General features: G+C 43.6%; 1 protein-coding gene across 1 annotated transcript in view; it reads left to right on the top strand.

The window, feature by feature from the left end:
* Positions 1 to 26,000, top strand: part of LOC146786107 (uncharacterized) — a 124,279-nt gene that overhangs the window by 41,099 nt on the left and 57,180 nt on the right. Inside the window, exon 3 of the mRNA XM_085635604.1 lies at positions 15,667 to 15,759. Within this exon, the coding sequence (XP_085491730.1) occupies positions 15,667 to 15,759 (93 nt within the window). The remainder of the gene's footprint in view (positions 1 to 15,666; positions 15,760 to 26,000) is intronic.

The raw sequence follows: 26,000 nt of genomic DNA, 5'->3' as shown, positions 1-26,000 counted from the left end.
AGAGGTCGAGGAGGAAGTGAACCGAGGTCGAGTGAGCGGCGTCATCGGAAGGGTGAAGTCCGCCCTCCGGAGTCGTCGGAGACCGAGGTCGAGGAGCACCGGAGGTCGGGAGTGAGGATCGCACTCCGGAGTCGCCCGGAACCTGTGAGGAGGAGCACCGGAGGTCGGGGGTGAGGATCGCACCCCGGAGTCGCCGGAAGTCGACAGCGAGGCCAGGCCGGCCGACGTCATCGGAGCCGAGAGCGCCATCGGACCGGAGCCGCCCGAAGTCGACCTCGTGAAGAGACTGCCCGACGCCATCGAATCGGAGGTCGAGTTCGAACCGAGGCCACCGACATCGGACCGGAACCGCCTACCGGCGTCGTCAAAGAACTGACATTGTGCCGAGGCCGCCGAGACCGAACCGGAACCGCCTCACGGCGTCGACACGACTCCAGCGGCGTCGGAACATCAGAAAAGGGCAGTAAGTGGAGTAGAGGGCGCCTAAGGCCCTGTGGAGACCTGAGAGACTACTCTAAGGGGCTAGGGAGGTGCTGAAACCCACCTGACTGTGCCTGGGGTGAACTGGGACTAACCTAGAGAGGTTGTGTGGAGAAGGGAAGCCAGGGCATTGGAATTCCCCCCTTTGATCTACCTCAGTTTAGGCCTCAGCCTTTGCCTCAGCCAGGGAGTAGAACCCCCCAAGCCTTCCACACCCTACAAGCTGTGCCTGGGCCAAATCAGCCCTTAAGTATTGAAGTGTCATCTGATTCATGAGTGTTATGGTATACTTCTAATTATTTATTGGGGAAACTGTATTTATTAAGTTCTTATCTATTTAATGCTGCACTGTATTTATAGGTCCACAGGACTTGTTGGTGTACAGTATTTATTGGTACAGTATTTATTGGTACAGTATTTATTACCTCAAAGTATTTAATTGTCTGTATATATTGCACTTGTATTTATGCCCTGTTATTTATGATCACCCCTATTTATTTCAGCAAACAGCAAATATTTATTTGACCTGCTCTATTTAAGAATTTGTATATTGTGATTGTTATTTATTTTCCCAATCAGCAACTAAGAGAAAAAGATAAAGAAGAATATTTTCATAATTTTTACGGTGTAGAGTCGTTTTTGGAACGGATGCACGCATGGTTATTGTATGGGTATATTGTATGCTTAGCACTGCGCCTGTTTCCTGACCACTCGAGCCAAGCTACCACAGTGTGTCCGGAAGACCACCTCCATCCTTTCAGAGTGGGAGTGTGGTTTTCCAACACTGCCACAGTGGCTCCTATGAGGAATACGTCCAATGCCAGACATTGTGGATTTCTTGCGACTCTAAATAAACAATGTTGTCTCTTTTTACCCAGTTTCCACAGGTTTATTTTTCCGACAGAACTTTAGATTTGTCTTTTTATTTTACTTATTGTCATGTCTCGGAAGCATTAAAAACCTTTCTTTAACTTTTCCTGTGACAGCGCAATGCTTTTTTAAGAAGTACCCTTCATGTGGCTGAAATAAAGTGGCTTAAAATTCCCATCAAGTCTGCCTCCCAAGTCCGCTTACCATTGCTGAATATGAAATTTGTGCAAAGGTGTCCGAAACACACTGAAAGATCATTAGCATTTGGACAGTGTGGCAAGCCTGGAGAAAGAAAAAGCAAAAATGGGCTTCAGTGAGGGTTTTACCCCAGCCCCAAAGGACTCCAGAAAGGAGAGTTCCAAGGATAAAAGATACAGAAAATAAAAAAAATTGGAGTCCTTGTCATTCTCACCACTTGCTTCAACATCAAGGAGATTGACATCAGAGAAAGATATGATGCCAACATGTTCTCAACTGAGAGTTGGATTGTTATGTCCGTGTCAAGGCACGCTACTCCATATCAACAAACTCTTTGACATTGAAGTACTCCCACTTCCTGATGTTACTTTTTCTGCTTCCCATCAAGACCTGCTTCGCTACCAAGAATAGTATAGATGTCGAGACATTCAACGTCAGAGCACTGCACTGCTTCTCTCCGGTCAACATCAATAGTGTCTTTGTCTTCTGCATCTTCTATGGCAGAAGAAGAGTCATCACCCAAAAAAAACTTTGGACACCAGCCCATCTTAGGCCTTTATCTTTGAGGCTATCACAAGAAGGTCCGGGACAAACCATGCTGAGGCTGCTAAATTTGCTTTTACCGGTGACCCTAAAGGTGATGGTCTCAAAACCAACATCAATGTCTCCGATCAAAAAGAGGCACTTATTTCCAGAAAGTACCTCAGCCTCAGGAGTACCACCCTCTGTGGAACCACAGAAGGGAAAAGTCTAGTTCAGGGTCCCATTTGAGGTTGACTGATTGGGTCCAGACACCTGAACAAGATGTCCTAGCAAGGGCTCTGCAAAGTTAAACATTCCTCTTGAAGTGCCTTTTACAAAAGACACAGTGATTATGGAGACGTTAAGACCTGGCACAGCACCTAGACCATTGCTTCCTAGCACGTAGACCATTGCTTCGTCTAGTACCTAGTTTTTTGGAGCTCGCAGAGGGAAATATTTTGACTCCAGCAGCAACTAAGGTGGCAGCACATTGTCTCTTAAAGAAGCACAAGCTTCCTGAGCAAGACTCTGCTTTTCTACACCCTGATCCACCCCCACCTACACCCCCCCCCCTTAAACTGGGAAAGCAAAGTAATGGATGGCCACTGCAGGCAAAAAGATCTCTGATTGTACTGATGCCACTTCCTTGAAAGTTGCCAGCTCTTATCTCCCTGATTTGGAGATCAGCTAACTTTAGTATACCCAATATAAACCCAAACGTTCTTACCTACTGTCAACTACTACGGCTATACTGATAATTAAGAGTCCCATTCCAGAATATTAATTATGTTAAATTGCTTATTAATACACTGTATATGAAATAATCATTCATTTAATAATGTATGCCTCATATCCCCCATTTACGGAAAACAAGCTAGTGAAGTATGCAGGTTGAAGAAGTGTGGTGTTATACTTGCATAATAAGACACAATGTCGTTGCACTCTTATAAATCGAGATGTGAGTAAGACTGAATTAGGAGGCGTTGCCAAAGGACAGATTTTATGTTTGCGTACTAAGATGGGAGGGCTTCTTGGTGAAATGGTACATGGGATCCAATGTTTGTATCCCTTCAAAAGGTGAAATGGGAATATGATTGCCTATGTTGTATGTTATTTTTCCATTCTTTCTACATAGTTTGATATTTATACTGTACTTTAGTGTACACCATTTGCACTCTGATTTTTGTTGGTAATCGGAGAAATCACTGCTGTGTACATTCACTTGTGGTATTTCTCAAACTGAACCAACTTACGAGTTCACAGTTTGTATGGTAATTGAAACATGTCTTTAGTGTCTCTATTTTAAATAGTTTTGGGTTAATGCATATGTGCTTTTTAGGTCTCGCCTACGTAGCGCGCATGCGCTGCATAGGAGGGGACCTCTTAATCGATTAACTTTTTCGCCCAAAAACGTGCGCGCTTTGCATTGCTTTCAATAGCAACACGTGCACGTTTGGCGATTCCCTTGCGGGAGCGAGCGGCGCCATCTGTTAGCAATTATTGCGCTCGCTCCCGCAAGGTAAACGCTGCGCGTCCCTGCTCTCGGCCGCACTCTCCCACCCCACTTGTTTTTTTTTATCTTGTCTTCAGTTTTCCTTTTTGCTTCTACTGTAGTATCGCATGTTTTACATTCTTACTCGCGCGTTGTGTTCTTCTCATTCTTTGGGCACATTGGCATGTTTTTATTACGCTACTAACTTGTGTTTTAACCCTGCCTGTGCACACCAATATATTCTGTAATCATCACTTTTTTATCAAACGCTGTGTCCAATATTCTTTCTGCCTCTCTCGACCCCCCCGCAGCAATGAGCGCATATAAAGGGTGTGCTTTATGGCTCTAGCACAACAACACATTTTTATTTTATGCATACTTTGCATATAATTACACTTTTAAGCCTTTTATGCTTTTCGTTTCTGCGCAGCTGCACACAGTGTTATGAACTGTTTACAATTTATACTTTGCTCGACGCACATGTTCGCTCATGTTTCATTATATTTACTTTCCGTTCAGTCCTTGTTACTTCAATTATGCTGGCTCCCTCCATGTGCTGATAAACACTTTAACAGTCTTATGTAAGCAGCATGTTTTCCATAGCGCTGACATCCAACGTTTCAGACACCTCAAGGCGCTTTGCCTAAATCACAGTGGCCTGTGGCAAAGAGACCTTGTAAACGTGTGCCGGCGGTGCCATGTACATTGTCAGTGCTGGAAATTCGGGGGGTGGGGGGGCGTCTGTGGTCTGTATTCAGTCAAGATACTGGACCGGCTACTGAAACAGGTGGAGTTTAGAATGGTTGTTTTCTGTGCACACCAATAGTTTTGCTTCTCTATCCTGTAGGTATTTCCTTTATTCACAGTGCCTTGAACCACTTAGATTATTGTTATTATTTAATTACATGGTTGTAGGCAGAACGCGTAGCGTAATAACCAAAATAAAACGTATTCTTTTCACTTTTCTGTGAGATTACATTGATGTTATTTTTGTTAAGAACACACTAGGATGATTTGGTTCTCTTTCAAGTTCCTCTCAGGTTGACCTACGGATACAGCCTTTGTGTACAGTGATGTTTCTCACAGCAGGAGGCATCGGCGCACCGACAACAGGGCACAATCAAGAGAAAGACCTTCCTGAAGCAGCAATCGGGGACAGACAAAAAACAGGCCTGGCCCAGTAACGTCCTCAACTCGAAAACAAGCATTGGCATAGCCAATAGGTCTCGCCATTGGGACCTTATAAGTGTTTAGCCATGCAACGGTTGATTTTGTTGCACCAAGGATATTGTGCTGCATAAAAGGTCCCAAAAGCGAGACCTATTGGCTATGCCAATGCTTGTCCCCACCCTTGTAATTTATATTTTACATTCCAGCAGAAGCTCTCTGTTGAAGAGCGAAATGTGTTGGCTGTAATGTCCGTTTTACTTCAGATGTCTGGCTAACGTACAATAAAGTAATCAAAAAAGGGCGCAGCATGGTCACCAGGACACAACCGCTTAGCCATGGTACAAAATAGAGAGCATGTGAGGTTCATAAAAAGAGGAATGAGGGACTAATGGAAGAGAAAGCAAAAAGGGTAGGCAGAGGTTAGAAAATGGAGAGTAGCCTTGGTTGGGGGCGCTTGAAAAGAGGAATGGGCGTACAACGGTGTTGGGAAGAAAAGCAACAAAATTTGCAGTATGGCATAACTATCAAGAACAGTACGAAAGAAAAAACTACCCTCAAGTCAGCCGTGGAAAGATGCAACACATTTAATCTGAACACAGCGAGACTGAAATCCTCTTGGATGCGGCAAATATAGGAATAAGCACGAAAACCATTGAATCAGGAGCGGAGGCCTGAGATGGAACAACAAAGCCATCCATCCAGTTATGAGCAACGGGATGACGCACAGCTTATGCTGATATATGTAATGTATTGGAAAAAAATAGGCTTCAACAGATGCCTAAAGCTGTCTGTAGCTGAAAAGTAAAAAAAGTTGAGTAATTTGTTGAGATGGAGTTTGAAATCTAGAATGATACTGGGGGTTGTGCAGTAGTTACTGGTACAGTGTTTTAATTTGAGCAAAACTAGAGTTTCCTATTATTGAGGGTTATACACACCAACTTTGGTCTGGCATCTTCTGTACTCTTCATGTTCCATTCTAATGTGTGTGATATGTGGGTCATTTAGAGAGCTGGGGTTGTGTAGCTTCATTCAGTGAATAGCTCGGGTATATACTGAGTTTTCCTTTTGTAAACCCAGGTTCTTCTACGCTGTTTCATCTACAGTTGCTATCTCTAGAGAAGGGCATGGCAGATGTCTTTGGAGTAGTACATGCAACTAAACCGCTTGATCCTGTGGGAGTGGAACTTGAATATTTTTGGGGCAAATTATCCCTTGAGAGAGTGAGAGACAGAGACTTTCTCATCTTCTCCCTCTCAATTGTTCAAATAATGGTCCCATTGTACACTCTACTATTAAAAAGGGAGAGTACAAAGTATGTTTTTCCTTTTGGATAATTTTCTGCTCTGTTGATTTCTCGTAGGTACTGTGGCTTGCCCCTTCTTTTTGTGCTTTTCTTTTTTCTTGTTCATTTTAACTTTATCTGTTTTCTGATCTGAGCCAATAATGCCTGTACCCAATAGTAGTCCTATGTGAAGGGAGTTTTTCTAGAAAGTTAGCTGCCCTTACTATTAAGTGAGCACCGTCTTGGTAAATCACATTTTCTGACCGCTGATCCAAGTACCTTACCACTCTCGTATTTCAGACTATTTTGCCTCCTTCCTCAGCTGGTGCTGTGCTTCTCTGCTCCCCATTTCCGTTCTAGCTTTATCCCCTCACGCCCATTCCTGGGCGCAGAATATTCTGTTTCCCTGGTACATGCATCTTCTGGTCTGGCTGCCACCAACACTTTCCTGGTAGTACAGGCATATCAGGGTAAATAATTTCTGCTGGAATAATTCCTGCAAATCCCTCCTTGAAGGATCGATCAATCAATCCGGTTTCTTATAAAGTGAGTCTACTCGCCTGTTAGGGTCTCAAGGTACTGGGGTGGGGGTAGTGGGGGGGTGGGGGGGAATCGGCAGTTCAGCCGAAGAGCCAGGTCTTGAGGTCCTTCCTGAATTGAGGCAGCAACGGTGATTGCCTGAGATGTTGAGGCGGGTAGTTCCAGGTCTCCGCAGCGAGGTAGGAGAAGGGTCTTCCTCCAGTGTGGTCTTGCAGATCCGTGGGATGGTGGATCAATTAATGGTTGTCCTTCATGATATAAAAAAAGGACAGCATTTGTTTTTAATACTTGGAAGCTGTTTGCAATAGAAAGATTGATTTGTATTTGGAGTTGCCCATCTCTGAGCTGGGAGGATGGCGTACAATGCTACTATCTGTTTCATGTATACAGCAATGCATATAGGGTTTACAGTTTTGCATTTTTTTTTTTAAATCTTTCCGTCTATAGATAACCATTATTGTTTGTCACCTTTGTTGCATTTATTCACACTTTCTGATGTGATCAGTAACTCGTTTAGTTCAACGCTTTAATCCAATAAAAGTATGCTCATTTGGATATTTGTAGGGTTTTGTTGTGCTTAGTAGATCTATACAATACCATAACGCATTCACCTATAAGCATTGTAGTTCTAACACCTGCACACCTTAAGACTTTTAAACTTCCTTTTGGCATGTTATCCCATTTTAACTGTACGCGCTGAGGAAAATGCACAGCATTTGGGATTGTCGGCCTTGCTTGACAGGGTGGGGGAAGGATGTAAAAGATCTAATTACCTTATGGTTCCATTAAAAAGAAGGCAAACCGATTACTTTCTCTACTTATGTCTAAAGCTCAGTAAAATATGTAAGCGAGAATCTTTCATTGTATATTTTCTATTTGCTGGTTTCTTTTCCTGATCTTCGGCCTGCATATATGTGCTTGTCCAGTCCTCGTCTGAAATCTCGGCTTGGATTGACCTGTTTTACAGCCCTTTGCTCTCATGTGTCGTTCGATTCATTCCATGTGCTGGCGGCCCTCTGTGCACTGGAATGTCGGGCTAATCCATCCACTCAGCTTCATCCTTTGTCTCCTGCTCTGTCCTCGGGTCACCATTCTTACCCTTGGCTGACTCTGCACAATTCCCTCATGCAGGGGTCAATAGTAAGTTTCCATCATTAGAAAGAACAGCCTGAACGCCGTTGCTGCCTTCGTAGGGTTGTCTCTTTTAAGAGCATGTATGTGAGTATTCTGCACCAGAGAATGAAGAGACTTGACCTAGTTCGAAGGGCACGTTCATGTCCACGTACTTTTATTTTAAACACTGTTAACTTAAGAGACATGTAGGCACCCACTTTCAAATGACACTCACCAAATTCAATAATACATCAAAGATTTTCTCTGCAAACCAACATTGTAAAGAATGTTTATTTTTCTTCTTCTATTTATAAAGACATAGACGTGTGTTCTTGATATGGGTAGCCAGTAAGTGTTTTGCTCCCAGCGACTCGCAGGCCTGAGGCTTTTTCTAAGGCTGAAAATGTTACAACAAAAAACGAATGGAAAATAATGAATAGAATAATGAAAAAGGTCGTATGGTTGCAAAGACTTCGCATGTAACAGTACATAGTCTGAACGCGAATCTCAATTTTGTGGCACAGCACCCGTGATTCCATCAAGGCAAGACAAAGTGAGTTCGTGTTAGATTATGATCCATTTTTTCACAGTTCTCCGATAAAATACTTAATTGTCTTTGGTAGCACCGAACTATAATATGAGGACACTGGAGGTAGAGATATCACAATAAAAAGCCTCAATGCTGTACATTTCTTGTGTTGATTAGATGAAAGAACAAGGATTAGCATATATATATATATAGTGCACTTACATATAGGAGCCATTGACCGGCCCTCTTCATCCATTTGTTCTTTTGCGTTGTCACATATTTTATCTGCTCACTACAGCATCCGACTTGGGACTGGGGTTCACTTCAGCCATTGGCTAACTCTACTGTGGGCGGCAGATTTCTGACCTGTCACAAGGAGCATCTTCCCATTTAAAGTAGTTGCCTTCAGTGCAGGGAACTAGTATAATAGTGTGTGCTTTTTGAGATCAAAGAATATTTTACTATTTTTAGTCAATCCCGCCCCCTTATTTTGTGATGGTCACATAGCTCCCCTAACAAAGTTTTACAAAAGCATGTCAATACAAGCATTAGCAAAGCCAAAATGTTTGCAACCAACATCAGACTAATTCGCTTTCCCAGTGCTTGTCTTTCCTTCTGTTTACTGCAAGCATATGGCACAAAATAAAAAGAAGAAAACCTGCAGGCATCCAATTGTGGCTGCCATATCGTTGAAATAAAAAATGTAAAATTAAGAAACAGTTGTACAATGCATTTTAACATTCTAATTTGTGAAGGAGGTGTGAAGAAAAATTCATTTAACTAAGCTCTCAAATTAAAAAAAATGGCTAGTAGACACGAAGGAAAGTTTCAATTCTATTAAGGACACGGAGGCGAGGAGTATGCGCTACTTTCTTTATTTTCCATCACCAGCAGTATTCAACTTTAACAGAAAAAAAACTCTTTCCCAGGAAACACTGGGAAAGGTAAGTTCCAGAGGTCAACCAAAAGGCATCTGTACACGTCCTGAAAGGTCTGGGGCTGCTGGGATACCTCCTCTTTCTTGACTGCGACAATCCAGCCTTCATCGAATTCCACTAGTCCGTTTTAGCAGGCTCGGATCCTACAAGAAGCCAAAGGATACTGAGATGAACCAGAACTTAACAACATAAAAAGATCAGCAAAAACAAATTAGTGTTTGGAACAAATGGCACACTTTACTAGCGTAACTGATACATACTTCTACCATATGACGTGCTGGTCTGTAGCCGAGGGTGGGAAGTGACTGAATCCTCAGGAAACTCCGGGCAGGAATAATCTTCGCCTCCATGTCCTTAATAGAATTGTAACTTTCCTTTGTGTCTACTAGGAAATTTTTCATTCTATGGCAAGACCGGAGGTGAGGATTATGCTCGTTCAAAGCTTGTCCACCACCAGGGGAAGCCATGTCGACGACTGGTTTAAAATAGAACCTTTTAAACATAATCAGGTGACCAGTCAGCAGCATTGATAATATCTTTGAGGCATGCCTCGAGAAAAAAGGCTTTTGAGGCCATTGCCCCTAACAAAATGAGCACCGAAGTGCGAAATGTCAATGCCTGCTTCCTGCATGACCCATTGGATCCATCTTGCAATGGTGGGAGGAGAGACGGCCTTGAAGGGTTTTGTAAGAGAAATCAGAAGCTGGGTCTCTCCATTGGGGTGATCGTCATACTCTCATAAAGGCTTCAGGCAATGCACGACACACAGCTTCGGGTGTTTATCAAAAGCCAGATAAGAGATCACCCTAGAGTCTGACTTCGTGCGACGGGAAATATGAAAGGTGACTCCTTGAGGAGTAAAAACCTGACGGTGGAGGTCCAGGGCCCTTACGTCAGAGACCCTCCGACAAGAGACCAAGCATAGAAGCGTGGCCAGCTTCACCAAAAGTTTATTGCGGGACAGGTACCTATTCGACTGCTCGGAGGCTAGGGCCCTACGACCGGCCCTAACCTCCTGTTCTAGCGGTTTCCTCATGCGGCTTGCTACAAACTGCGCCACCTTGTCGCTTGGAGTCCACTCTGAGGAGTGAGGGTGCAGGAGATCCTCCGGGACTCGCATGTCCGGCGGAGGCTCCGTCACACTTGTGATTGGGCGCCAGGGCCTGGAAGGGCCCGGTTCTTCCACAGACTCTGTAAGGGAGTCATCACCTTCGTCGTCTCCCCCTTGTGGGGACAAGGAAATCACCTCATGAAGTGTGTCCAGTGGCTCTAGTGAAGGGTTCGCCAAGAAGGCCTTTTTTACACCAAGGTGCAGAGGATAGGCCGAAAGGGAGAGTTGTGAAGGCCCCCAGATCCACTGCAGAGTCTTGCTTGTTAGGGGGCGCGAGGCGGGTTGAGCGTTCCCCTGAGGTAGGCCCTCCGGCATAAGAGTAGGCGATTTGCATAATACCCCTCTCAAAAGGTCCCATGGCCGCCGCAACAGCTTGGTGGATGGAGGCGTCCACCGCGTCGCAAAAGTCGTCATCAAGGGGTAAAACCTGTAAGGTTCCCTCCTCTACATAATCCCTTTCATGGCAAACAAATAACACTGGCAAAGCACCCAACTCAAAAAATTTTAGGCGAACCAAAAGGTCCTAAGCTTTGTCGGGCCTGAAAACCCTGAATTTGGCCTGCACAAAGGGCAATAAATATTGGTCACCAGGACCCTGGGGCTCCTCGCCCTCTACTCAAGGGGTAACAATATGCCTGGGCCGAGCCCCCACTGAAGTGACGGCCTTACTGGATTAATGAGCGTTACTGACCCGGAATCGGGTGTCAGGCTGCTAAACGGACAGCCTTACTGAAAGCTCCCTGCTAAACAGCCACTTGAGGGTTAATCACTGCTATGGACCTGGGTTCGGGCGTCGGGCTCCTCAATACGGACCCGTGGACACACTGGCGTTAGGGCTTCCAGGTGCGGGCTTTAGCTCCGCCGGGAACACACTGACAGGAAGAATCCTGATGGGAAGATGCGTTCCCGCTGAGCAACGAGACGCGAGTAGCTCTACACTGGTGCCCTAGCACCACCGCAAAGCCCGTAGAACACAGCCGCGAAAGGAGCGATGAGAAAACGCTCCTGTGTCTATCAATAAGCTGAAAAGCAAACCGCAAGCTGAAACGTTAGCGCGCTCGCGCTAAGAGCAAACACCGTGCACAACAAAGCTCAAAATAAGCAGGATAAAGAAAAAGGCGACTTAACTGCTGGAGGAGCAGGAAAAGAAAGAGGAGGTATCCCAGCAGCCCCGAACTTTTTAGGACGTGTACAGCTGCCTATTGGTTGACCTCTAGAACTGACCTTTCCCAGTGTTTCATGGGAAAGAGTTTTTTTCTGTTAAAGTTAAATACTGCTGGTGATGGAAAATAAAGAAAGTAGAGCATAATCCTCTCCTCCGGTCCTGCCATAGAATTACAAACCACTACAATTTTAGAACAGAAACTTTAAAAAGATGTAAAATAAATCACAATCTAGTCGGGCAACCAATATGCACAAAAACTAAATAGCCAGTATTTAAAGATAATATAAAAAATAAATAAAACACCTTGAGCCACATTTGTCACTGGAGAACAATTTTTAGGCAGATAAAAACAATGCGCACTGGCTTTATTTGTGCAGTCACTCAAAAGTGGAGGGAGCTAATGAGTAAAGTGGGCCAGCTCATTTCCCCAGATAGTATGCTTGTAGGGCGGAGGCAAAATGTGAATGACCACTTACCGTCAATAGATGTCCATATACCAAAAACCCCTCTATAGATGTATGTTGTATTTACCGTTCAGGCAGCCAAAAAGGTAGACTTAATGTTCTGTGAACATCCTGTAGCTAGCAGTCTAGTTGTGCTAGAGCCTATCATGATCGTCCATGTAGGTAAACCTATTTTGAGATCTCATATGAGGCAAGATGTCTGATGTTTATAAATAGAGTATTAGATGGTCCCTTATGTCAAAAAATCTAGAGGCGCATAAAGGACTGCTGTACACTGTTAATTCAAAGGTATAAGGAGTGTAAGAGTGGTTAAAGGGTCATTGTGGTACAGTTCTAATTTGTGTGCCTATTTGTAAAAGAGAAAGGCATAAAGGACTCACATGCAACCTCTGGTAAATCAAATATCTATAGCCTGTGAATCTCCAACATTGAAGTCTCCTTAATAGTGACAGGCTAAAAATACTGAAAACCCCCAGAGTTGTCCTATATCTACTGCACAGTTTGTATGGATATATTTTCTAATATATGTACATGCTGGACTTTGGATGTAATACAATAATGCCACAAAACATCATTTTTATTTTACACTGCCAATGATAGAACGCAAAATATAATCGCTTGCATTGAAACAATGTACAGCGTAGATTTGGACACAGCATGATTTTGAGGGCATGATCTAATCTTTGTGTATGTTCCGATACGGTTAATGAATTTCATTCTTAAATATTTGCTAGCAAGGCTATGTTATTATGATTTACACCACATGGTTAAGGTAACCGTTAATCGAATGATTGATTTAGCCTTCCGCTGCTTAGATCTTGCCATGTTTTTTCAAGCAAGATCTGCATTATTGTATTTACAAATGCTTTCCTCTCGCTTGGTTTGCAAGTTTTTTTTCGGGAGCATTAAGAGTCCTGAAGAAGATGCTCATGGTCCAGTAAGTCTGAATCTGGTTTGAGTCCCATGGGGATTATTAGTGTTTATTTCATGAAGGAATATTGTAGGGCTTTAACCTGTTGCTTCTTGATCATGCCAACGCAGTGCCACACTTGCACTTTATCTGCTGATTTTTACATCCCGAGCTGTATTCTGTATTCCCTTTTTTTTTAATAGTGAGTTTTATGTTCTTGTATAAAAAGTCCTAGGCATTTTGTATTCGTTAACTGGACCTGCTATGTATTTTTTTTTTTTTTTTTTTTTTTTTAAAGCTTTTTGTATTTTATGTGTCCTTGGAACAATTGTTTTAACTTGTATGCTTTTATGGCCTTTTTTGGCCGAATAAAGTATCTTTGAATTTAATTGAATGGTTGATTTTGAATTGTTGTCTATTGCAAAATTGAAATTGTGGAGTTTTATTTTTCCCAAGTTTACTTGTGTGCAATCATGACAAGTATAAAAGCCCTTTGTGTTGAGGAATGTTTGGCCTCCTCTTTGATCTTTGAATTCGGAGTTGCAAGATGAGTTTCCTGAGGTTTGGTGCTCGTCTGAACCCAGGCTGTTGTCTAGATGGTATGATGTTGCTGGTTGTAACATTGTTATGAAGAAAATCCCAGTGTTCTTTAAGAATTCTGTGAGTATGATGAGGCCCAGCGTAGAAATTTGAAATGAATCTGATGGGTTGGTTGATTTGTTAATTTGCTTTGGTAATGGATAGGAGACTGGACCTGTTGATATTTCATTTTCTGTTGGCGTTTGTTTGATATTCAGGGAAAATATATTCTTTTGATTATTCCCTGCTCTTTGATAGATGGTGTCTTCCCTGCTGTTAAGTTTGGCTCGTAAGAATTCACTCTTTGGACTATTTTGTGTGATAGTCTGTGGATGGCAACTCGCTACTGCAAGAATGGAATTTGCCGCAGTGCCCTTATAGTGAAGTTTTGATCAGTATTTTATTATTGTGTATATAAATTGTGGATACAGAAAAGTAATTTTGATGTTCCAGGTATCGCGGTTCATTTTGGTAATGTGATTTCGCAGTAGAGTGTATGATCCATGCCATATTAAAAGTGTATCAATATAGTGCCTCCACCAAAATATTACATGGGTTGTGTAGTCTGAGAAGGTTTCATCCCATAGCCAATGGTTTTCAGTTTTGCCCATAAAAATACAGACATGCAGTCAATCACATTTTGCACCCATCGCTCCTTCGTGTCGAGACAGTAATCGCAATTATACACACATGTTTTTTCTAAGACAGAAACCTAGGATCTATTGCATCATTTAGTTGGCCTCCCTCTCCCATATAATGCAAAAACATGCTGATCTGGTGGCAAGTGATTTCTTGCTGGTCCTAAGGCCATCTTCATTTTGATAGATGTACAAAGTCATAATATCTCTATTGTTGCCAGTATGTATATTTTGTTGACACTCAGCATCTTCAAGTTTTGTGAGGTATCTCCTATATAAGATGATACATTCTTTATCAGTGGATGTAGATGGTGATCAGTATAATCTATGCCGACTACAATTGCGTAGCCTGTTGGTGAAAATCCCCTTTTGTGTATTTTTTGGTAGAAGATCAAATGTAGCTACGGTGGTGGGGTCCAGAAAAAGAAACGGTCTTGCCTCCGGGGTGACAAGACCTTCTGTATGCCATCTATTTAGTTTAGTCTGAAGGTCTAGCTGTGTCTTATGGGTTGGGTTTTCACCAAGTATATGGGGTGTCCGCTTTTGCCCTTAAAGCTCATTTATAAAACCCTTGTTATGTAGAATGACCCTCTTTGTCTTCTTCCTTAATGGTCTACTCATCCTTCTACAAATTGATTGTCTTTGGTCCTTATTTGTATTGGACGCTAGATGGCTTCCTTCCTTATTGCATTTACAATGATGATGATCGAGATAATTTATGGTTACCCAGCAGAAAAGGTAAATAGTATTATGGATGGGAGAAGAGATGTAAATGTTGATCCGGACTTGAAATTGCTCTCCATGTGGCATAATGTATCCATTATCGGTTTCCTTGCTGTATTTTGTATTCCTGGTTCTCCCTATTGGTCTATATTTGCTAGTGGGAAGCTGAGGCATATTGTGTCTAAGTCTTCTGTGGTAAATGTAGTGGTGATGGGTGGCTTCCAAGTACAAGCAGGTTTCTGTGGTTTGTCTTCAAAGAATGGGTGTAGCTTTAATTTTCTCATACATTTGAAATGGGTGTTTCAGTTTGATCAAGGTTCTGATGTCCAAGGGACACTTAGTTGGTTTGTTGTGTTTGATCCTATTCCAGTTCCTTTTGATATTCTCGTATTTGGTTTTTTGGGTATTTTATTATATTTAAGGTTTGCATGCCCTGTATAGGTTTGTTGTAATTTTGTGAATAACCACCATAGAGCCAATAGACGTGAAACGAAAAAATCCGATTTAGCATGCTCATGACCAAGTCACTAAAATGCCAACGCGAGGTTGGCTAAATTTGTTACATAGATTAATGGAATGTCCAGATCTGTGCAGACAGATGGTTGCATAGAAGCTTGGGTTTACTAATCTGGGGAAGAATAAGGAAGATTGCTTTGTGACCATAAATAAAGCACTTTTGAAAGTTACCTTTGGGCAAGTTGACGTACAAACAGTTTTTATACCAACCGCCTAACCGTTTACCCCTTCTTCTTTGCCTATTTGTGGAGGATGTTCAAAGGGGCCTTTGTTCTATTGTGTTGTGTGGTATGGTTGATTTTGACTCTGTACCTGCAGAGTATTTAGGTACAACTGGGGATAAGGTGTTGAACTTGTTTGTGTGCCTGGAGAGAGTTTTGTGACATGCAGAACTTCATTTTAATTTGTAATTTATTTTTTTTGCAGCCACCAAAGCGAAGGCAAAGAACAGTTGAAGACTTCAACCAATTCTGTACATTTGTATTGGCATATGCTGGTTATATCCCCTACCCCAATGAGGTAAGTGCCTATTATCCACAAGTTACTCTTTCTCTCTGTCTTAACTAGACTTGAGCGTTTTTGTTGTTTTGAGTCTCAAGACTTTCTGAATCTGTGATAAAGACTCTTGCAGCATTGTAATTCTACCAGTTTACAGCCCTCTTCTGGACCTCCTTATCTTCAAGGTGCAGGAGGCCAGATTTTTCTTGTTTGGCAAAAAAATCCCTCTGAATTGATTTTAACAGTATGTCAAAATGCAGAATATTTGATTTCAGAAGTGAGCCATATATGTTTCTAAATGTTAAACTTGAAAAGGCACTGCGGAAACATATTTTCAGTGTTGGGTTCAGGAGGGGGTTTTGGTAATATTACTGCTTCAAAAGGTAGGCAAATCATGATCAGGCATGCTGTGAGTAACTGTAAATCTTTTATTCCTCTAACCTCCTCCATCCAACCCCCAACTTCCTCTCAAAGCTATGTAGCCTCCCTGTGTGGTCTAAAAGGTAATGACCACTAAGCACTGAATCCCCTTCATTGGCTCCCTCTAAAAGGAGGAGTGACCTTCGAAACTATCTTCTACTACATAAGGCACTTCAATATTCAAAGTCACAAGAGCAACCCTTATGTCCCTGCGAACCGGGTAAGTACACTGTACTACAAAACAATGTTCACAAGGAACTCATTTGAAAATAGTCATCTATCGCGTACAACATCAATAGTTGTGTTTGAATTAATCTCTCACAGGACTAACACGAAGTCAGTACTTAACACAGTAAGCCTACACACAACCAATCATAATTTACCAAGCCTCAGCCGAGGTCTTTTATTTAACACAAATTTTTGATCACATATAAAAACATATCATATATACATTACTCCTCTTTCTTACATTTGCAGTGCAAAGTGACCCCAGTGAAATAACCTCACAGACACAAATAAACAAAAAATAATAAAAGTGCAAAAGGTTATTGGAAAAATTAACAAGGACAGTTTGTAAATAATATATGATAATTCAGTCAGAGCTGTCTCTTATTTCGTTTGTCGACGGCGTTTCGACCCACTTCTAAATACCGGGTCTCATCAGGACTGTAAATATGGGGACTAGTTTATGGCATACATAAGTCCATTTCGGATCCAGTATGCAAAATAAAATTATTGTGTCCAAACTTTGACTTTATCAAAATATTTTGTATATTATTGTATCTTCCACCGATAATGGTCAAATGGTAGGTCGAATATATGGCGGGACACGCTTCCTTGGGCTTTATGTTAATATTTATCCATATTTCAGAGGTGCCCCAATTATTCAGGGAGATACGACCTGTTCTTAGATCGACTTTGATGTCTGGTAAACTGCAGCGAAGGAAACGGGGTCCGTAATCAAAACGGGCAATAACCAATTAGCCCCAAACTCTACACGCGATTAATCCGTGTCGTGCCAGTAGCGGAATGTATCACGCTGGCTCCAGATCTAAGAACAGGTCGTATCTCCCTGAATAATTGGGGCACCTCTGAAATATGGATAAATATTAACATAAAGCCCAAGGAAGCGTGTCCCGCCATATATTCGACCTACCATTTGACCATTATCGGTGGAAGATACAATAATATACAATATATTTTGATAACAAAGTCAAAGTTTGGACACAATAATTTTATTTTGCATACTTGATCCGAAATGGACTTATGTATGCCATAAACTAGTCCCCATATTTACAGTCCTGATGAGACCCGGTATTTAGAAGTGGGTCGAAACGCCGTCGACAAACGAAATAAGAGACAGCTCTGACTGAATTATCATATATTATTTACAAACTGTCCTTGTTAATTTTTCCAATAACCTTTTGCACTTTTATTATTTTTTGTTTATTTGTGTCTGTGAGGTTATGGTTTCACTGGGGTCACTTTGCACTGCAAATGTAAGAAAGAGAGGAGTAATGTATATATGATATGTTTTTATATGTGATCAAAAATTTGTGTTAAATAAAAGACCTCGGCTGAGGCTTGGTAAATTATGATTGGTTGTGTGTAGGCTTACTGTGTTAAGTACTGACTTCGTGTTAGTCCTGTGAGAGATTAATTCAAACACAACTATTGATGTTGTACGCGATAGATGACTATTTTCAAATGAGTTCCTTGTGAACATTGTTTTGTAGTACAACATAAGGCACTTCAACGGCATTCACCAAATGACCTCACAAAACTGTTCCTTCGTTGCATACCAACCAGAGGTCTAGGGTCCAGCAGCAACTATCCCCTGGTCACGTGATCAACTCAATTTAAAAGCTGGTGGTCAGACTCTCAATGTACTGGGCTGCTCCCTGAAGATCTGACCTCCACTCCATCTAAGATTTGAGTATGATTGCCTCATTCAGCAAAACCTCAAGCCACACCCATTCTGCTGGATTTTGGAGAATCCAATCCTTATGAAGTCCACCAGTCATTGGTCCTTGTAGCCTTGACTGGTCTGATGCTTAAACCTGGCATGTGTTCCTCTTTTGTTTGCAGGATTCTGTTCTTTTGAAGGTTTTGTCATTTTTAGGACATACTCATTTGCAATATTTTTGGTGTTGGATGCCCTCGCTACATCCCCACCCTTCCCAGATGAACTGCTTGGTTCTTTATCATGGGGTTTTACAAAACCCTATTCCACTGTCTATTGTTCTCTGTATTTACCTTTGCCCGAAGGTGCTGTGCGACCACTGATTGATGGTTAGTAGTGGCATTTTGCAAAGATCTATATAAGAAAATTGGGCAAAAAGTGCACTGTTGATGGCCCTAGGATTCAGCCATGAAGTGTCCTATGATGCAGTGTGATATGTAAATGCTCTAGATTGCATTGCAGTGGGCTAGGGTCTAGTGTGGTGGTTGGTGCTAGTAGGGTGTAGTACAATTGATCCTGGTCTCAGTGCCTTTGCTTACTGGCCATGGCAGTCTGAAACCAGGCTTTTACAGTGCAGTCTTTTAATCCTTGTGATACGAAAAGTGGTGGTTAGTGATCCTTGAGTGTACCCATCCAGTGCAGTCATAATGCATTGTAATGTGTTGGGTTGATTTTGCTGGAGCACCGTGCTGTGTTATTGCCTCTTTAGCTGCAGTATGATGGGTAAGTGTCCCTAGAATGGAATGCCTTTTTGTGTTTTGATGTCTCTATTATGCCTAGGATACAGTGCAGTGTTGTAGGTCGGTGCCCAGATGGGTGCTTGCAATGTGATATGGTGGGTTAGTGTCTTTAGGAATCGGTTCACTGATGTGTCTAAACCTCCCCAGGATGCAATGCAGCGTTTTCATTATGTGCATGGTGTGCAGTTTATAGATTAGTGTCCTTGTGATGCTCTGTGTTGGGGTAGTGTCTAGGATGCAATGCAGTGTATTAATGAGGTGCAGTATGTAGATTATTGTCCTAAAACTACATGCTTCAAACCACGCCGAAACTGTCCGAACAGCTGTTGGTGAAGGACCATGCAAGGTGCGTCTCTGGAGCTTGGGGCATGATTCAGTCATATGACGTGCGCAGTTATGCACCTGGAGGAGATCTGGGACCAGAAGACCAAGCTGAATAACTTCAAAAACAAGAAGTTGCAGGGCTCTCCTAAGTCTGGATCACTTTCCCAGTCGAAAGGCGAGAATACGCTCCGAAGGCCATTCTTGCGAGAGGTCAACTTCGCGCTCCTAAAGGAAGTTTAATTCCAAACATAAACGCAAGAAGGCGAAGTGGGACTCTCCCCCATCTCCCCACTCAGTCTAAGAGAAGGCGCAAGTGCGTCAAGTTGTGAGTCATTTAGTCGATTCTCCAGTTGTTCCTAATGCGTCCTGAATTCCCCAGGTCATCTGCGATGCTGCAACAAATTAAAGTCTTCAAGAAAGCCGCGCTGCTGGTGTTTGGCACGCTTCCGGCTACCTGTGGCACATCTTCGGGCCTTCAAGAATCTGCAGGGTGCCTTCAGTCGGCTTGGATTGCAAATGGATCCATCAACTGTGCAGACAGACATCCCTCCCGACCCTCCACAGGCTGCATACTGGCTCACACGTCCACCATGGTGCCACAACCTGTGTCGGTTCCTTTCTTGTTGACGCAAGTACCGATGTCCTTGGTGGCATATCCAGAGCTAGTTCTGATGTATGACCTGAACTGACTTCGATCTGGACAGAGGTCTCGATACCAAATTATGAAAAAACATCCAGTCACCATTAAGCCTGGTTCCAACCCTGTCCCTCTTCTAGAACAAATGACCCCTCGGAGGTTTCAAAGCTCAGATTCTGATCAAAGTTTGCCTCCACCCAAAGGTCATAATAGTGGACATGTGGCGATTTATCCCTCACCCACCATTACGACAATGACCTTTTAGTGACCCTATCCTGATACTTTCTCTTTGTCCCTGCAGCTGAGCCAGCCCTATAGATAGTTTTCTGTGTACTGTAACTTGGTTTTGGGGTAGTTGTCTGTGAAATTTCCATTTTCTGTCATTATGACAAAAAGAAGAAAAATCTCTTCACATTGTGCTCTACCTGTGGACAGAAAAAGATCTATACTGATAGCCATTATGAGCAAAGTATTTATTTCCCTTTATCCAAAGCACAAGTCTTACTGCAGCGTAATTTGTAAAACCTTTCCTTCAAAGACCATGAAGGACAGGGAAAGAAAATGAGCAGTTTGAACTGCAAATGAAGATATACCCTCCTTCTAAGGGAAATGCACCACCATCTGAGGTTGACTCTTAAAAGTGCTCCACTAAGTACTTCCACAAAGGCAGCGCAAAAGTGAAACCATGTGGGTTTTCCAGAGTTGGACTTGCACTCTAAAGCAACCTCCTCGCGGGAAAAAAATGAGTTTCCATAGAAAAACTCACCAGACAGGACACACAAAAACCTGCATACATCTAACTTCCTTGATATCCTGACTAAACTCCAGTCCTCTGTGGTTACTTGTATGTGGGTTTTTTTTCGTTGACGATAATGACGACGACCCTGTCACCTATGGAACAGACTTCCTCTACAACTGTGAAGAGATCATCTTCTGATGGCTACTTCTAACCACAGATTCCTTCGGGCCCCACTGATCCAAGAAGACCTCTAGTCAGTTTACTATTGGTGGATCTTTCCCCGACGCAGACACTGCTTCTCAGCCCTGTCCTGGGTCCCACTCAGACTCTGGGATTGATGCCTGTTCTGACTTCCCTTACGGTGCTGAAACCTGCGTCAGGCCCCGTGCATCAACGCCGCAGGAGTAAGAGCACATAGTCCTTTTGGACTCTGAAGCGAATCCTAAGCAATCTCTACCAAAGTTGCATCCACCTCGATCCCTCCAACATCTTCAGTCTGTTTCAGACACTTCCTCTTAATTCTGTATTCTCTGACCACAAAATGATGATGGGCGAAGACACCCAACAGTTATACGATGACAAAAACCTATTCCTTCACCTGCAAGAGGTCAATGGGCGTTATACATTCCTAGATACTTCCCTAAACTCGCCTCCTGGCCAATCCATCGAAGGGTGGTCCTCATTTGCCGTAGGTGCCAGGAGAGCAGCTGAAGTACTTAACTCCACCTTCCCTCAGTCAAAGTTAAGGCAATAGTGCTCAGAGGTATTGCATCCTGGACAGACCTCTCTACAATCCCTTCTACCATTCACTGAGGCACTGACAGACAAGACAGTCTTTTGGGCTCCTGGGCGAAGCCAGGATCTTTCCCTCCCATCAGCCACCAAATAGCCAGGAGACATAGTGTCTCCAGGGAATCCAACCTTCCTCCTGCAGGAACCAACATGTGAGAGCTTGGTAGTTTAGGCCTTCACAAGCCAGCTGAATGCAGCCTGTTTCCAACCATCCCGCCGGACAGATTTGAAAAGCATGGACGCTTTTGGAAAATGCATGTTTGATAGTTTTGCCCACAGGCTGATAAACTCAATTGCCTCTTGGGGCGTTATTCGCATGTGTTGTGGGACATGGTGGCTGACATCTTGCCAGCGGTCCTGGATAACCTTTGAGCCAGTCTTCAACAAATCATTTAGGATGGCCAGGACACAGCAACATATGTAATCGGATCAGGGCTGGACACCACCAACTGTCTTGCAAAGCCTCTTGAGGTCGAGGTCAAGGATTCAGTGGACAATGTCCAGGCCCCCTGGGGAAAGAAACTACCCAATCCCCAGCACCCCTATGCCCCCTCCCAGCTCCCCCAATCCCAACCGCCACCACTGTAAAATCCCTTTAGTTTGCCCTCTGCAGCGCACTGTCATCCGGTTGGAGGCTGGATAAGTTATTACCTCCCACGGGTGGCAAGGCATCACATATGGGTGCTTCAAATTGTCCAACATGGCTACAACCTAACCTCCCTTTCCACCCCTCCAAAAATGCTAACTACATCACAAGAACTTCCAGAGGGTCACTTGTATATTTTCCAATAAGAAGTTCAAGGTCTCTTGTAGAAGGGAGCTGTAGAGAGGGTGTCTGCATCAGAAGCCGCAACTGGTTGTTACTCCTACTAATTTGTGGTACCAGAGAATGATTGAGAACTTCATCCTATTTTTTAGATCTCTGCCCCAGAACTTCTTCCTTAAGGACAAGTTCAGGATGCTTCCTCTGTCCCAAGTTGTCTGCCGTTTATCCAGGAGACTAGATGGTGGCGTTTGACCCGTAGGATGTCTTTTTCCATATTTTTCCATCTTGCAGTCCCACAGAGGTTACTTGTGGTTCCAAATAGGCCACAAGTACTTTCGGTTGTCCGTGGTCGTCTTCTGCCTTAACCGCCCCTCAGGTGTTCACAAAAGTGATCGTGGTGTTTGCTGCCCATCTTCGGAGTTTGGGAATACCAGTATTCCCTTACCTTAATGACTAGCTACTGAAGGCCGGCTTGCTTCAAATAGTCGAGGACCATCTGCAGAAGACGACCAATCTCTTGGTTCTGCATCAGAGTGCTGAGGTCACACATGACTTCTTTGCAAAGGTTCCTTACATTGGAGCCAGCCTGGACATGCTGCTGTTTCGAGCCTTCCCTCCACATCGGTCTGTCCATCAGTCTATCTGTCCATCTATCGCAACAGCTACTCATTGAGTGTCCCGGTGCTATATGTAAGTACTGATCCTGAGTGTCATGGGTTTAGAATGGAAAGCTGAAAAGCCATGTTTTAAGCAGGCGCTTGAAGACCAAGATATCCTCTCTGGCCTGAAGATGCTCTTACAGGGCATGCTGATCTCTAGCAGCCGGGTAGGAATAAAAGTTGCCACCCCACCTTTTCCTTCTAAATTTGGGAATCGCCATCAGAAGGAAGCTCGAGGAGCAGTGTGGTCTAGGTGGATGACCGGGATAATCCTTTTTGACAGATATTGAGGACCGGAGTGATAGAAGGCTTTGTGTTTCATAACAAGTCCTTATAAACCTCCGCCTCTCCTTGATGGGAAGCCAGTGAACTTCTTTCAGATGAGGTTAGATGTGAGTTATCCTAGGCAGTCTCACCAAAAGTTATGCTGTAATCTTCTCGGGAGATCAACCGGTAAGCCCAAAGAAAGGGAATTAATCAGCTAGGTCAGGACATTCGGGCTATGAACCTGATATTTCAACCCTTGACCTGGATCTCAGTAAGAATGGCAATTATGTCTCTTGGCCTCATACATCCTGCTAGTGTACCACACAGCTGAGACTTGCATGCTCTACAGTGGCACATGAAGTGACAGTGGGCTCGGCATAAAGAATACCTCTCTGATTCCATCCAGTTGATGGAGGAGACTTTGAAAGATATGCAGTGTTTGCTGCTGGAACGCAATTGGATCAGTAGCAGACCCCGCTCTCTGCTGACCAAAAGCTCATTGTCATGTTGGATGCATCGGTGCTGGGTTAGTGAGGTCATCTGGGAGAGGTAGAAATCGGAGGACATCAACCTGTTGGAGTTGTGTGGCCTCCACTTTGCTCCAAAAGCCTTCCTCCCATCCATTAAGTGAGAACGGGTACAGGTCCTCACAGACCACACCACTGCCATGTGGTACTGCATCAAGTGTTGTGGATCCTGTGCCAGGGGGCTTGCTTTACACTTCTGAACCAGCTGAGTCTCCAGAGCCTCTCCCTGGTTGTACAACACCTGGCCAGATTATTAACCTCCAGGGCAGACTACCTCAGCTGGCGTGGGCAAATGCTTCACGAATGGCAGCCTGACTCAGAGGTGGCACAGGGCGTTTTCAACAATGTGGAGAAGCTTGGCTTGATCTTTTCACCACTAAGTCCAAGCTTTTGTGTGTTGGAGTTCCCAAGGAATACCTTGTTCTTAAATGCTTTCAGTTTGACCGGAGATGTGGAACCCTGTACGCTTTCGCACCTCAACCTCACCTGCACAAACTTCTCCGAAGAAGATCAGGAACGACTGGGCCCAAATCATCCGAGAGGCTCCATATTGGGCCAGGAGAGGGTGCTACCTAGAACTTATGGCATTGAGAAACTGTCCTCCAGTTTGGCTGCTTCTTCAAGAGAACCTACTGTTGCAACAACAGGGCAGGGTTCTGCACCTGAGCCTGCACAGCTTACACCTACATGCTTGGAGTTTGAGCTGAGACAGCTGACTGCCTTCGATCTCCCTTGTGAAGTTGTGCATGTGATTTTTTTTTTTGGCAGCAAAGAGTCCCTCTACTAAAACTGTTATGTTAACATGATTTATAGAGCGCATGACTGCCCCACCAAAGTGACTTCCCAGCGCTTATCATTGAATAAGGGTATCACACAACAGAGAAAAGCAGAGGCAAGGAGTACAATGTAAAGACCCGAAACAAAACCTAGTTGCAAAAAACCAAGTTTTCAGCTGTTTCCCAAAGAGAACCTGATTCTACGTACTCCGTAATCTTGGTGGCAAGCTTTTCCAAAGGGCCGGGCCCAGGACTCGAAAGAGACGGCCTCCTGATCTTTGTTTTACACCTAGGAATCACCACCAGGTTTAAGTCTGCTGAGCCGAGAGCTCTTGTGGCTAAATACGGTTGCATAAATCCAGAGAAAATGGGGGCTCCTGATGCATTCATTAGCTTATGTGTTGTGCTTAGGACTTTAAACTGTATGTGCTTCTCGATGGGTAACCAATGGAGTTTCTGAATGAGGCCAGAGATGGAACAACACTTAAGGAGAAAGAACAGTAATCTGGACTCTGCATTTTGGACCAACTGCAGCCTCTTGATAACAGATTTCTTGCCACCTAAGTACAAGATGTTACAGTAATGCAGGCGCAACAGGATAAGTGACTGAATGATCAGCTGCAGAAAAGGTATCATCCAACCAAAAGTCCCAATTTTTAATGGATGATTGAGGTTTTGGGGAAGCGAGGGGGGGCCCACAGGTTTTGGTGTGCTTCCCAAACCGCAGGATCTCGGTTTGCTAGCATTAAGCTTTAAGCAGATTTTCCATCCAACTGGCCACTGCAAAAATACACTTCTGGAAATTGTCTTTGGTTGCATTCGCAGAAAGAGTAACAATAAGTTGCGTATCATCCATGTAAAAAAATTATAGTGATCCCAAAGGCTTTCACAATCTGTCAGCAGCCTGGCATAAATATTAAAAACAGTGGGACTTTGGGAGGAGCCCTGTGGGACACCATGGTCCCAGGATCTCTGCAAGGTTGAAAAGGGGGAGGAGGGTGGAATACCTGAAAGGAGCGGTCGCTAAAGAAAGAGGCAAGCCATGTCAAGGCCTTGCCTCGTATACCTAAATAATAGAAACATTGGAGATGCACCTTATACGATACGGTATCAAAGGCAGCGCTCAGGTCCAGAAGAATAAGGGCCAATGAACCACATTCATCCGCTGCCCTACAGAGTGCCTCCATCGCCTCCCAAAAAGCTGATTCCATACTATGAGAGGGCCTGAAGCTGTTTTGAGATCTATCCAAAGTATGGTTAATCTCTAAGAACTTAGTCAGGAGATTGTTAATGTGCTTTTCCGTTACTTTGTCTAAAAAGGAAAGCAGGGAGATGGGGCTGTAATTTTCAGGTTTAGTCTGACCGAGGGACCCTTTCTTCAACAGTGGGGAATTACTTTTACATGCCTCCACGCCCGAGGTTCGAGAGAGGTAAGCAACCTCTAAGAAAGATGGATTCATGAAGTTTAAGAACTGTTTCGGGTTTGAGGGGGTTCATCGGGAGAACAGGATTTCCCTTGATTGATTTATATAGAGACGTTAGAGAGGCCAAGTCAAGTGGAGCTAATTCATTCAGTTCTGCTCACCTGACCAGCAAGGACAGTCCTCTGCTTCAACTTGGACATTTGGCGGAAAATGGGAGTAGATGGAATT

This window comes from Triturus cristatus, chromosome 11 (assembly GCF_964204655.1).
Source record: "Triturus cristatus chromosome 11, aTriCri1.1, whole genome shotgun sequence".
Lineage (NCBI taxonomy): Eukaryota > Metazoa > Chordata > Amphibia > Caudata > Salamandridae > Triturus > Triturus cristatus.
This window is presented reverse-complemented; position numbering and strand designations above follow the sequence as displayed.